Source organism: Neovison vison, chromosome 12, assembly GCF_020171115.1.
Source record: "Neovison vison isolate M4711 chromosome 12, ASM_NN_V1, whole genome shotgun sequence".
NCBI classification, from domain to species: domain Eukaryota; kingdom Metazoa; phylum Chordata; class Mammalia; order Carnivora; family Mustelidae; genus Neogale; species Neogale vison.
In genome coordinates, this window is record NC_058102.1 from 138,389,584 (window position 1) to 138,404,200 (window position 14,617).

Here is a 14,617-nt window from a genome sequence, read left to right on the forward strand (position 1 = left end):
GCAATATATAAAAATGCCACAAAACCCCAGAAATCATGTATTTGGATGCAGGAGTTACATACAACATCAGTTCGCTTCTAGTGAATTGTACTAATCATCAAATATTACCAGGAAGGAAATGGAAAAAAAAAATTGTAAGCTTTGTATTTTCTGTTCTCTATCAACATGAAGCCACAAATTAGGCATTAAAACATTGACTTTGTTAACCACCAATGACTGTTGAGAAACCATTAGGAGGTTTAATATTATGGCTGTACAGGGTACATTTTGTCCTTTCAAAAGAAAATCTGAGACTAAATTTCAAAAGGGGCTCCTGGTGAGTAAAAGCTTTTCCTTTTCCATCTGCTTTTCTCCTGTGTGTTGGATTTTTTTTTTTCTTTTCCCTTTTAAAATCTTAGCCCACCCAATACTCTTTGGCAGCCGCTGCAACCCAGTGGGGTCACTCTGATTTTCTGACCGGGGGACGTACTATTTGAGAGCTCTTTCCATCAGCATTAATGCCAGTCCTTTCTGGGCCGGCCAGCTGGCCTGGCTGCTGCAGGGGGGAACAGAGGGGTCAGCTCACACTCCTCAAAAGACCAAAGTCATTTTTGCCACTAAGAGCCCATAACTAGAACCTTCAGTTGAAAGGACCATTTTCAAGCAATAAAGTGATTTTGGTACAAAAGTAAACCGACTCACCCCAGGTAAAGTTTTAATATTGTGCAGTGCATTCTGGGCCTCAAGTGCAGCTTTTCTTGTATAAAATGTTACGAAACAACAACCTACAGAGAGAAATGAAAAGGTTTTAGAAATTTCTGTGAATGCTTTGCTTAGATATAACGGAGACTATGGCGAACAAATAATCAACTTAAAAGGACACGCAATTTAAAAATAACAAAGTGGCATGAGAAGAGTAATAACATCTCAGGCTTTTACCAGTGCTGTTCACCCAAACCATATTTACGAGCTTTACCCGTGTGGAGATCAATTCATGACTCTGTGGCCCAACCACCTGGAACGCAGCTCTTCAGGGATAGGGGGGTGGGTAAGTGGTGGGTGACATGTTAATGGGGCTGGTGTAGTGACTGCATACAGAGAAGGGCTTAATCACAGTGACAATGGCAGAAACTTGTAGTCACTCTCATTTCCTTAAAGAATATTCCAGAACATCACATTTTGAAAATACTGTCTAAACTCAATGGTGTAGAACACCGTTTCAGGTTCTGAAAAGCTGGGATGCTGCTTCCTTCTTTCTTTTTTTATCTCCACCAATAGTATATAATGCAAAGTTCCATATATGAGATACTCAGTATTTGTTGGCCAAAATGTAGGGCTGTTTTAACCAGTTTGGGAATTTTTTTACGGTATAGGTGGGCACACACCCAGACACGTGTTTGCACACACTGTCCCACGTCTTATTATGTAGGGCTACAGCATACCAACTGGCAACTTTTTGACTCCTTATATCTAAGAGCTGATGGGAATCTGGGAGTCTGGGCTGAACACCCCCCAGGAGAGACCAGCAAAGCCCCTCCTCCACCTTCCTCCACCCAAGAAAATGGTGCTGAACCCTTACACCATTACTTCTGCATTCTGAAGGATGGCTGACCCCTCCCTTCAGTTTGCAGCCAAAGATGCTGGTTAGCACAGCGGTTTCAATCAGATAGCGATGCCGGTTAATGATCTGTTCATCAGTAGGTAGGTTTTAGCATAGTCAGGCTTGGGAAAGAGGGGTGGACAAAATCTTTAAAAATTTAAAGATAAAAGATGATGCCTCGGAGTTGAGTTGTCTTTGTAAGTTGTGCTGAGGCAGGAAAGTGAGGAGATGTGCTCATGAAGACTGGAAATATTTGACCCTGAGTTGTACTTGAGCACTGTAAAGCATGGGGTCAGGGAGCTGGGGAGGGCTTGGAGAGGCACTCACTCACACCAGACAGAGTACATTCACCAAGGACCATGAAAGAAATGCACAGCACTCTGCCATCAGCCTTGGTTCTACTTAGGGGAATAAAGTAAACAAGACTAAGAAGAGTTTAAAAAAAAAAAAAAGGCAGAGTTGACAACAGGAAGTTGGCCTTGCCAGCCATCGAAGGTTGGCACTGTCGTTTCTCAAAACAAAAACTCATTCAAAAGAGTAGAGACGGAAGCCTGCGTGACTCAGTCAGTTGAATGTCTGACTCTTGATTTCGACTCAGGTCATGATCTCGGGGTCGTGGGACTGAGCCCTGCGTCAGGCTCTGCAGCCAGCTCCCAGTCTGCTGGAGACAGATTCTCTCCCTCACCCTTGGCTCCTCCCCTGTCTTGCACATGTGCTCACTCACTCACTTGCTCTCTCTCTCTTTCTACATGAACAAGCAAACAAATAAACAAAATCTTTAAAACATAAGAGAAAATAAAGTTCAAGTCCATTCATTCAGCATTTCTAAACACATCTATGATACTTCCTCCTCATTTAGAAAAGAAATTTGGAAACCTGTATATTTGATTTTGCTTTAGTCTTCCTCGATTAAACTGTACAAAATATACAAAACCTTCACCTTCTGGACAAAGCAGAAGATGATCACTGCTTCTTGGCGCTCAAACTACAGGCATCCAAGGATCAGAAACTCCTAAAATGTGGGAGTTCACAGATGTGATGGAAGAAATTGAAAAGTTGTTAAGTTTCTTGAAAGAATCACAGACGGACTGACCATTTTTATTTACTATTTATTTATTTTTGAGAGAGAGAGAGAGAGATAGAGAGAGAGACTGAGTTGGGGGTAGGTCAGATGGAGAGGGAGAGAGAGAGAGAGAGAGAATCTTAAACAGGCTCCAAGCTCAATGTGGACCCTGACGTGGGGCTCAATCTCAGGACTGAGATCGTGACCTCAGCCGGAATCAAGTCAGATGCTTAACTGGCTGAGCCACCCAGGTGCCCCAGACTGGCCAAATTTCAGATGAGTTTTTCACTTCAGCTATTTTGATTTCTGTGATCAGAGTTCATTTGACCTGATGTAGATTGGTTGGTTGATTGATTGATTTTTACTGAAATGTTCAATTTAACGAATGACTCTGACTTCAGTGGCATGATGTGAGCCCAAGACTCGCTACAGGAATTGCTTCAGATCTAAGAAGAAGTTTTAACAGGGAAGTCAAGTCCCCGCTTCCAACAACCCACTGTAATCACTCTAAGAAGAAGACAAAAATACCAACTACACCTCGCTGGGCTTAGCATAGCAAGAAAAGCAGAGAGAGACATAACCCCTGCCTTCTGAAAGCTCCTCACGGAATCTCAGTAACTTTTTCTCTCCCTCTCCTGGGCTTAGTGTTGGCTGCTGGAGAAGGGAGCAATGGGGAGCTCGCAACTTCACCCGCGATGCCCAGAGATCTCGACGGAGGCAGAGTCGCTACCCTTGAGCCGACGGATCTGGGGAGCGGGGCGCTTAGAAGAAAGAAGACCAAGGGGTGGAGTGGCATGTGCCTGCCCGGAGAGAAAGCAAGTCAGAAGATGAAGAAGAAGAAGAAAGGGCAGCGTGGCCAAGCTCGGAGCTGAGAAGGAAGTCCAGACCGGCGCACGGGGTAGTGGAAGGAAGGGCAGGGGCGCTGCAAACGGAGAACTGAATCAGTGAAAAGATAAAAACACCAAGGAGCAAAGATGAGGCTCCTGAGTGAATCCCATGCGTGGGTCCAACTGGACGAGCTCAGGCCCAGACGTGAAGGTCTCGGGAATACAGGAAGCGCTCCTGCCTTCAACAACCGACAACCGAAACACACGAGGACGGTGCAGTTCGTTTCCGATTTAAGTATTAAAATGCTCCTCGTGGGGATGGAATCATCTAGTTGTTCTTAGTGGTTTACAACTTTGTGTACATTTGGCTAAAGCACTTTCCTCTTAAACAAAGTTCTTAGTGAATAGAAGGCGGTGTGGGGTGTGTGTGTGTGTGTGCGCGCGCACACGCGTGTGTTTGGGGAAAGGCAAGTGAGCAGGAGGAGAAGGGGACGCAGAGAGGGAAGGAATATGGAGAGGAGTCTCATTCCAAAAGGACAGATGGGAAGACACCCCAAATCTCAGACGCCTTCCAGTTTCGTCCAGGGTCCTCTCTGCTTGTACAGCTGATACAGTGAAATCTGGGTTCCCGCGACAGACCCTCCTCAGCCTGTGCATAGCTCTCGTTTCCTTTACTCCACACCCATTTGAACCAAGGTCTTTGGAAATGATGGCCAAGAACAGCTCTGGCTGCAGCTGTAATGCACAGAATGTCGTGGGTGCACCCGCGATCTGCTTCCCGACCCCCCACCAGCAGCTCAGCCCCCCTCGGTGCTGTGCTTGGGAAATACACTGAGCAGCTTTGGGAAAGGTGGGCACAGCTCCTCCCCGGCCCCAGGCTTGGTGAGCGGGATCTGGGCTGAATCTCTGCCTCTGCTTGTAGCCTCAGCTGGGTACCCGCATGCACCAAACAACTTGCACAAACGTGCGGTTTGGGGCAGACAACAGGGTTGGGACGATCACCCCGGACTCTACTTTCAGTTTCGTACGTTTGGTTCCTGAGTGGCTTGGGCAGAAAGAGCTTACTTCCTCTGTACCTTCGCCGCTTTGGTTTCATTACCTCTCGATCAGCGAAAAAAAAAAAAAAAAACCAGGGCTGCCTACAGTCCTCCTCAAAACAACAAGGGTATACAGTCCAAAGGTTTTGTTTAGAGCAAGTTTTTTTAAAAAAAGTCAAAATTATTCTTTACTTGTCTTGGGCTACAAAGAACTTGTGCTTCATTTCAGTGCACGAACTAATTCACTTAAAAACAGCGTTGGATTCAAGATATCTTCCATTTGCAGGATAAACACAGAACTACCAATTCAGGTGACCACCTTCGATGGAGCAATCTGTGGCTTTCCCCCCAAAGACGCAGGAGTCTGCACACCACCAGAATAAGACTCCTATTTCTGAGAGAACCCTTCCAGTGAATAACCAGTCTTTCTCATCATCCATCATTGATACGCTCACTTAGAATCTTAGATTCATTAACGTGCTGAGATTATTTCAACGAAAGGAAGGGAGAAGTATTATTTGCTTTGATGTGGTCATTATCATGGCCAAGGGTCAAGGAGCTACAGCAGATCCCAGAAAACCACGGCGGTTCAGCCAAGGTGGGATTTTCTTCCCTGCCTCCCCTATCTGGACGCACAGCTGTTCAGGGAACCACCTGTCCCTTAGATTTCCCCGCGCCAGCTGTAAGTCAGCTCTGAAATTCACTGGAACCCTTTTCAGGTCAGCGGCGACACCAGATGGCTCCGCCATCCGAGGCAGGGGACAGACCTCCTTCTCTCAGCGGGTCCTTTTTCAAACACCCTTGCGAGGCGGGTGGTTAAGCACCGACGTGCTCAGGGGCTCGTGCCAGGGCAAGGCCCGCGGCTGCAGCGGGCACCAAGGGGTTCAAGCCCTCTGGCGTCGGCATCGTTCTGGAGTCCCCCCCCACTCAGCTGCCCCTGGAACGTCGAAGAAGGTTCTGCTCTATGGTGCAGACTAAAGTGTCGCGGCCGGGGCTGCTGGGGGCTCGCGGGGACGGGAGCCGTCCGGCTGCTCAGGGGTGCGGCGAGCCCCCCAGATCCTGCTCGAGGTGGCTCAGTCGCCCCATGTGCTGGCCTCCACCTCGTCACACGGCCTCACAACCGCGGTGCCCGACGAGACCTGCCACCTCTATCTGCCCCTTCAGGAGTCTCTGCCTGCGGCCCAAACTCTGCAAGGACAAACGTGATGTCCCGCCCATGCGTTCCTTGACGGCACCTCACTTTTCAACACTCGACAATTCATTGTGTCCATCAGGGCTCTGGACTTCAGAGCCTCCCCGTCTCCCTCCCAATCTACCTCTCATGGGTCTGTTTATCGACACCGCCCCAGGACTCCCCACCAGGGGTTCTTAAATTCGTGGCTGCCACAGGTTTGGGGGTAAAAGTGGGAGGGGCTTCCAGAACCGAGTCCCACCCAGTGTCACTCACGTCTCCCTGCGAATTCCCGTTGCGGCTGCGCTGGGAACACCTAACGGAGCTCCCAGGAGGGCGGCGTCAGAGAGCGCGACCCGGACGGGAGACAAGGCCTGGGGAGATCTCGGCGGGCAGGGAGCCGTCTATGAAGGCGGACCGGCGCAAGCCTCTGGGGGGTTCGCAAGCAGCAAGTGCACGCTGGGCCCCGAAAGACTGAGTCGGGGAGGGGGGTACTGGGAGCCTTTGGTCACCCAGATCCCCACATGGGGACAAGTTTAGCAATTTGATTGCGTATGTTCCGCGTGTGGGAACCGTGTGCAATCAGCATTGAGGTGGACCATTTTGTCTCAGAAGCGGAGAGTGGCAGTTCCCACAAAGGCTAAATGCTGCCTACTCCAAACAGGGTACTCGGTGTCTGACTTTATCTCTTCACAGAGAGTTTTCTGCCTGTCACGAAGAGTCCCCTCAGGTACTTTGCTGGCTTAATTGCAGAATAATTTGAGGCACTTTTAGGTTTTTACTGTTCCCAAAGATAAAGCCCCAAGCAAGACAGGCCAATGATATCTACACACACACACACACACACACACACGCACACCAGTAGTGTATTTAAAATCATAAAGACACTCAACTTTACTGAAAGACTTTAATTTTAAATGATCAAGTAGATTTATCCTCAAAGAAACCATCTGGATTATCACACATCTTTTCAAACCACAGCTGTTTCTCTTGAAAATCTTTACTTGGAAACTCTCGGTAATAATACTCACAGAGAAAAATAAACGCATTGCTTACGTAGAGATCACCAGTTTGTATCACGCCTTGCCCTGAGTCAAACAGCACGGCCTCTGTTCTTCAGTCGGAGGGCAGTGTAGACACAGCCTTAGAGAATGATACCCCAAACCAGGTTTTAAAACTAGCTCTGCCCTGAGGAAAACCGACGCCATACTCATTAAGGAAATGTCCCTGAGGTTGCCAAACCTTGTTGCACTGGGGAGGAATGGAACGAAGGATTCCTGCTGTGGAGGCGCCATTTTAAAGAGACGACTTTGAGTCTTACTCTACAATATAGACGACAAGACAGTTTGTACTAGAGAACGCAGGCTTAAAGACAGGAGGTCAGTGACTTCGCGGTTTTCAGTTATTGGAATAGTCACTTGTGAGCTGCGGGATGGAAGTTTCAGATCCCATGCCAACAGTCTACACTCGCAGTGGTGCAGGGAACCAGCCCTCCCCAGGGCTGTCCTACCAAAACGCCTCATGATTCTCAAGGACCTACCAGCCTAGGCTGAGGCAAACGCTTCTTCGAAGGTACTCTCATAAATAGGAGAAAGGGCCTTTCTGGAATGTTCTAGTCCTAACTGTTGATTCCTTTTTTTGATGCTACTCTTTTGTAGTATCTTAATATGGAAAATCGTGGAACATTTTCTGAAATACACAATTTTCCATATTAAGTTATTAATACCGAAGAAGAGTGTCAGCATGGAAGAGAGAAGGCAAAAAAAAAAAAAAAAATTTCCCACCACTCTGGCTAAGCCGATAAAAGTATTTCACATTGGGAGCGTGCGGGGTTCTGCCTGAACACCCTTCTCCCCATGTGAACTCCATCCATGGGACTGTCCACAACTTTAAGGCCATTCAACATATCAGACATGGGAAATTTACATGCCTTTCTAGATCTCAGCCCATAAACACCTGAAGACAGCCACAAAATGATCAGCTAATGACTGAACACTGTACTTATTTCCTTTAAAAACAAAGTGAGAGCCCTGGCAGACATATTTAGCTCAAGATACATTTGAATTCAGGACATCGACAAAGCCATCATGTTGTGAATTGAGAATTCCTTTAAAGGCTGCCTTTGAATTCCGAGGGGCCAACGGATCAAGGGACGAAGGCCCTGAAAGGCTAAATGAGAGAACCCACTATGTTTTTTTCTTTCTGTGAATGAGGCTCTCTTTTGTATGCACATTTGCAAGCAAAGCAGGTGCCTGCTTTACGCAAGTTGAACTGCCATTGGGATCTTGGCTTCTTGTCAAGTCAGCAGCACACAAACCAGTTTAAGTCAAAAGAGGACATACTGCCCATACTTGATTCCCCTTGTAATCTATTTTCTCCTTCAACCTTAGCCACTGTATAGAGAATTTAATACTTTTTTCAGAGTCCAAAGGTTGTTGATCTAAGTGGTACATTTTGTGCTCAAGTGAATCTTCCGCACACTAAAGGTTTCGACTATCAATCACTGGCCTCCCCCTTGCTGAGACCCCCGACTTTCGGTTTCTGAAAAGCAGTGAAAGGTTCAAAAAACCCCATCAAAAACCCCCTGCATTAAATTTTTAGGAAAACTCAGCAATGACCTTAAAACAAAACAAAACAAAAACAAAAATGGGAAGTAGTTTCCAGTGGTCTGGAAGGTGACCCTTAGCATCTCAAGGAAAGACACAATGACGAGGTGCCATTCTCAAACCCATGGGGGCCCTTTGGGAGGCAAACTGGTCCCTTGGAGGGGCACAGATGGCTCTCCTTCCTCAGCCCAAAGCCTGCCCTCCAAGAGCTGGCCCTGCCAGGGGAGACCCCCAGCAAATGCAATGTTGTTAACTCACGGCCTCCATGGTCCTCCTGGGTGTTTATCCCTTTTACTCTGTCCTCACAACCTGGCTCGCTCTAGAGGGTCACAAGATGGGATGTCCCCATTCATGCTCTGATTTCACACGCCACATTTAACACCCAGTCCTGGGCTGAGCATGACTTCCTTACTGCAGCAACTCTGAACCTGGATGCCACACCGGGATGGCCATGGTGAAGGAAAGGAATAAAACAAGCAGACATTGGTCGTCTATGGGAAAGACCTCCAAAAAGATGAAGGGTTTTGTTCTTCGTCCCACTCCTTTTTTTGCTTTAAACTCAAAACTGAGGAGAAAAAAATTAGAGGAAGTTAAGAGGGCATGGCCTTCTCTTGGCTTCTGTACGTCTTCATTGGAATTACGGGATTTTCCATTTGCTTAATGCTAGTAACCTAACTTTCCATCACCCATGGAGGAAGTCAGCAGACTACCCACCAACATACAAGCAGCTAAGAGCAAAGGTATAACCATCCGGGTAATTCCTGATTGACAGCGCCTTCAACGACAATGTCTGTCAAAGGACAACACGCCATGGACCACCTGAGGGGTTCTGCCTTTCTCCAAAAGATGCCCAGAATGGCTGCCACCTCCTTTCATGGCACCAAAAATGTCTTCTTGCCACCTAGAAATCCCTTGTTTTAAACTCTGGACAGTCTCCTGGGACAACCTTTTTTTCTATCTGAGACTGGGACTTCCCCAGCTACAATAACAGCTACCCAACACAAACGCCACTTCCTGGAGAAACCAACTTTTAATGAAACCGTATCCAATTAGCTGAGTTTTATAGAGTTTGATATAATTGGCACCCTGATGTAAAAAGTATTAACATCTGGCCACTACCTAGGGAGCAGAGAAACATTGCTCCCATTCTGCCTTCAGTGTTGGGGTGATGTGGACATCACCGTTTGGATTCCTGGGGAACCCCCTAGGAATCTCGATGAGAAGACAGGAGTTGTGCTTCTCATTTCTGGGTGCGTGGGGCAGGGAACTGATGTTCCTCCAAGAATCCAGACTCCCGTCCTCAGCGCGGTTACTGTTCCACAGCAAACCTCAGTTGACTTTCCAACCAACGAGAGAAGGACCTCACCCACTCCGTGCAACTCTGTCCACTTTCCTCAGACTCCGCACCTGATCCGCTATGACCACGTTCTGTTAACTGGCCACCAGATCTAGGCTACTGCCTTCCTCCTGCTGCCCTGGGGACTTCTCCTGGAGGAATCATCTCCTGATACTCCCATGGCCCTGTGAACGAACACAGGCATGCTTTCTAAATCTCCTGCCAAGAAGATTGAGTTTTTTTCTAATTCTTCTTCTTCTTCTTCTTTTTTTTTTTGACCTAGATTAAATCTACTGCATTTTCAGGCCTTTTGGGAAAGCAACTGTGGACGGATGTGCATAGCTTTGTGTGCCATGAACACTGCCTCACCATTATTATGTAAATCCCAACAAGAACGGCAGCATAGACAGAAAAGACGTCAAGGGCAAAGTTGCTGGAATCTGCTCTCTCCCCGTCCCTGCGCCTCTGAAACAACCCACTTATGATGAACCACTTCAGATGTCTAATAGCTGTAGAAGTATCTGAAGAATTTTAATGTCACCTTTTCCCCAGATAGGACAATCACAGCATTTAGCCGTTTCTCGAACACTCCAACTCCACTCCAAGCATGGGAAGGTGAGGGGCCTTGGTGCCTGTGTTTGTCAGGGAGCCCTGGGGGGCAGGATGAAGCAAGCAAGCAGCCTCCTTTGTTGGGAAAGTCATTAGATTTTTGGAAGGCAAGGTAACAGGCAAGCTGTGGATTTGGTTTTCCTTTCTAAAAGACGAATTCTATAGTTGAAAGGAGGACCTTATTTTTTCTTTGAAGGTAAGGAAAAAAATTACTTTAGGGTGAACCTGACAAGCCAACTGAAGGAAGCAGGAGTAGTGTCCCTAAGACCTGCACGTTGGCCAGGTCAGTCTCCTCAGAGTGTTGGTGATGAGACGGTCGTGGGTACCCAAGGGGACAGCAGGAATGCCTCCTTCTCCAAGGGTTGGCCACTTGAACGGGGCTCCAGACTGGGTTAACCAAGAGAGTTTCACAGAGATGAAGGAAGGCATCCCAGGGTTAAATGTGGTAGAAGGTAGTTCTACCTTGAATCCAATTAAAAAGGATTTAGGTTCCCAAGTACTGAGGGACCTCATTAAAGGAAGTTTCTAATATAAGTTTATTTCGTAGGATGCGTTCTCCTGAGGACAGGATGGCATTATAATTAGGAGCCTAGCAGCAATGAGAGGTACATTAAAATCATATCTGTTTTCCTAAGATTCTCAGCTCAGCACACTGGGCTGTATGATGCTTTCTAGCCAGGCTGGTCTTGTTTCAACTTCTTGATCCTGCTTCAAGGGCGGGGCGGCTTATATTCATGGACATTGCGAGTGCGGGCCCGTATCATTAGCGTGAGGAAAATCAAGCTGAGCCCGATTCCTTCTGCACTGATCCCTGGTACCGCTGTATCCGCGTGTCTTAAGGGCCTGTTCTAGGCTCGGGCTGCCCTATTCTAACAGGTGGTTCAGTCTGAGGTAGAAGCAAGTTTTGTTTTGTTTTGTTTTTCTGGAATCGGAGTGTGGAAAGTTGTAATGCCTTCCTAACTCTGGTCTCTCTGGCCACCCAGGAATGGAGAGCCACGAAACTGGGTGCCAGCTAAGGTCAAGATCTGTACCGATTCTGGTCTTTTTCCTGCGATGGGGGATTCTGAAGAGCTGATATTTCTGGCTGTGCTGTCTCACCCACTCTCATGGTAACTGAGTCATCTTTCATGTGCATGGAGATCATGGAGGGAGATATTTTTACAAATTGCCTGGGACAGCGGAACTCATAGGAGAAATGCGCGTCTGCAGCCAACTATAAATTGATGTTCCAGGGATAAAAGGCAAGCATCCTTGGGCCTGGAGTTCTCATGGCAGAGACTATGACAGTTTTCAAAGCGACACTGGCTATCTCGGTCCTGATTCATTCATAAGCTTGTCAGTGAGGGAAACAGTCAGCCCTTATCAGCATTTCGGACTGACAGGGCGTTTGACAAATTTCTTAACCTCTTTCCCCCTCTGTTTCTTTATTTGTAAAACGGGGTTAGGAACAGCAATTACACCTCAGGGTTATGCTCTTAAACAACATAATTGATGAAAATGGAGGACACAGCTCTTGACATAGACATCAAACAGCTTCATAAATGTGCCAGGTTCTTGTCCACCTTGAATTGGTTATGTTCCTCCGTAAGCCCTGCGCCCAAAGAGACAGGTGAGGGCCACGATAGCATCGCCCCAATGTTGTAACACGGGAAACTGAGGCACAGAAAGGCCGCGTGGACACGCCTGCCACAGTGTCGCACGGCTCCCCGCTGGTCCCTCCATGGAGGGAGACGAGGGAGCCTCTCCCGTAAGTGATGACCACTCACCCTTTAATAGGGTTTGGAATTGATTTTGTTGTCTTGCTTTCTGAAGTAATTACTTGGAACCAGCCAAGTTCACCCATTTGCATGGCCTCCGAGTTCTCTAAACACGCATTATGTGGCCTCAGAGGTGTCAATCAACGTTAATGGGATTCTTTCCAATGACTTCCCTATTCAGGGGCCAACAAAATTTTAGCCAACTGTATGCTCGATGGTGCTCCCCCAGGAGGCAAAAATTCCCTGAAACAGTCTGTGATTTGAAATAAAACCCGTCGCCATCTCGTGGGCACATCCGGGTTTCATTATTATAAAGAGTTTAGCCACAGGCTTGTCACTTCCCTTTCTGTTGGCAGCAACAGAGGAGGGAAAACAGGGCCATGGGGCTGCACACAAGGAGAGGCCACTCTAAAGGTCTCGGATCAGGGGAGGACAAGGTCAGGGGGAGAACTGGGGCACATGTGTCTAAAGGGAATTCAGGCACCCTGTGAACACAGGGTTTCCCAGGGGCTGGATTTCATCTCGAGAGTTCCATCCCCATGAAAAGACACAAGAAGAAAACCACTGGCCGCCTGATAAACTGCTGTCTTATCACAGTGGGGGCACTGCCTTAGCGTCATGCCCGCCGACAGACCCCTGAAGGTCTCTGCGGGCCGGGGGGGGGGCACGTCGAAAGGCTCCTTGGTCCAGTGCACAAGGTGAAGCACGATGCTGTGGCTCCACTTCTCAGCGGACTGTCCTGGGGCCATTTTCCCATCTGCTGGCCCCATAGCAACACGGCTTCCTTCCAGACTTCATGTTCCACGAGCCTCCCTGATTGGGGTGACCGGAGGTAAATACCTTCCACACAACACTCTGTTCACTTCCCAAGAAGGGACTCCGGTTGACCTGACCAGTTTCTGAGCTGACATGGGTGTTGTCTACTGGTTGGGTGAGACCGATTTTCTTTCATCCATTTAGTAAGATCATGTACACAGAGCACCAAGCTCAGAATCTGGCCCCCAGAGCCCACGAAAGGAAGATGCGCTGCTTTTCTTTCTTCTACTGTACGCCATCATTTCATGGGCACCAGGAAGCCTTCTTCTATATCTAGGGTGATTCAAGAATTCATGCCAGTGGGGACACTTGGGCAAGTGGAAGGGGGTGATGTCAGTGGCCATCCTGGGACGACAGACAGAAACCCGGGCTACTACAGGCGAAGCTCCACACGCTCTCTCCATCACTCTCCTTCTCCCCACTTTGCAACCTGGGCCCTGAATCCAACGACACGGACCGTGCGCCGAAGACCACTGCGCCTCCTTGTTCTAAATCTCAACCCTCACGTCTGCTGAGCACAGCCTTCCATTTTTCAGGAAACTAAGTAAGTCTAACAGATTATGGATACAAGAAAAATATAATATACGGTCCGTGCACTTGATGTATTTAAAACTCAGCTGTAGACGTAAGTGCTCATTCTTTAGCAGGTGCAGAGAAGATTTATCTTCCTCACCTACAGAATCTCCGCCTAGAAAACCTCAGAGGGAGAAGTGAAATATCTCCTTGATTTCGAGATTACAGAAAACTCTACACGCCACACACTGATTAGCGGCCATTTGGTTTCCCTCGACAAGAACGTGCCATCGATCAGCCAGCCTTCCCCCGGCCGCGCACACATGGAAGCGGGATTGGATCTAAAAACTTCCATTTCTCTCAATCACTGCCAGTGACGCTTACTCTTCTGTGACACCTTTAGAGCGAAGAGGAAAGGAGCCTCCCGCAGCCTCGCCTTCCGCCCTGAGAGGACTGGATGAAGACGGATTCCCAAGCAGCTCTTTTGGACTTAAAGAGCCGCTGCTTGTTTGGATCCTGCGCCCACGAGGATTAGGACCTGGAGGGGAGGCAGGTCTTCTGCGAGACCCTCTGCAGTGAGCTCCAGGGCTCGGGGCACCACAGGCCCGTTCCACGGTCAAGCCTCTGCCACACACTGCTGCTTCCTAACTGTGCAGTCAACAAATGATGATGACACTTCTTTGCACTTAGAGGTGATCCTGCCCCACCACGTAGGCTCTCCCAGGCAGTTGGAGATTTTATTCAGACTCAAGGAGGTCGCTCAGGCCATCCCCGCCAGTGGAGGTCACAGGCATCTTTGCCGGTTTGTCCTGGAGCACTTGCTACACCGGCGGGAGGAAGGGTCACCTTCCAAAGTGTGACTGTCTCGGGCTAATGTTAACGTCGGTGTGACTGCCCCGAGCACACGCGGATCCATCGAGGGGCATGTGGTCCTCGTGAGAGCCAGGAGGCCGAGAAAGCGGTCCAGGACCCCAGTGTGCCGTGAGGAGCAACAAACCGAATTCCTCACATCTCGTGTCATTTTTCTAGAAGGTGCAGGAGGCTGGGTGGAGAGCTTTCCATCCTTCATGTTTGGACTGAGGTCACTGATAAATAATTCAACCACTCTCCGTCTAATACAGTTATGCTTTTAATTCCCCTGGTGGTGGGTTTCTAAAAGATTCAACGTTATGACAGGAGGCAAAGTAAACTCCTAAGATTTCATTCTCAGTCCATCTTACACACCGGCTCCTGCGTGAAAAGCTGTCATAAGCTGGTATATTCCAAGCATCTGACAGAAACCATAAAACAACTCTGGGCCTAA

The 14,617-nt window shown here is 48.2% G+C and overlaps 1 protein-coding gene across 11 annotated transcripts in view; it reads right to left on the reverse strand.

Annotated features, from left to right (window-relative positions):
• The window catches only part of CELF2 (CUGBP Elav-like family member 2), an 810,060-nt gene that overhangs the window by 102,543 nt on the left and 692,900 nt on the right, over positions 1–14,617 (reverse strand). For all 11 annotated transcript variants that reach the window (XM_044227890.1, XM_044227896.1, XM_044227898.1 and 8 more), the window contains one exon: positions 682–764. In XM_044227890.1, the coding sequence (XP_044083825.1) occupies positions 682–764 (83 nt within the window). The remainder of the gene's footprint in view (positions 1–681; positions 765–14,617) is intronic.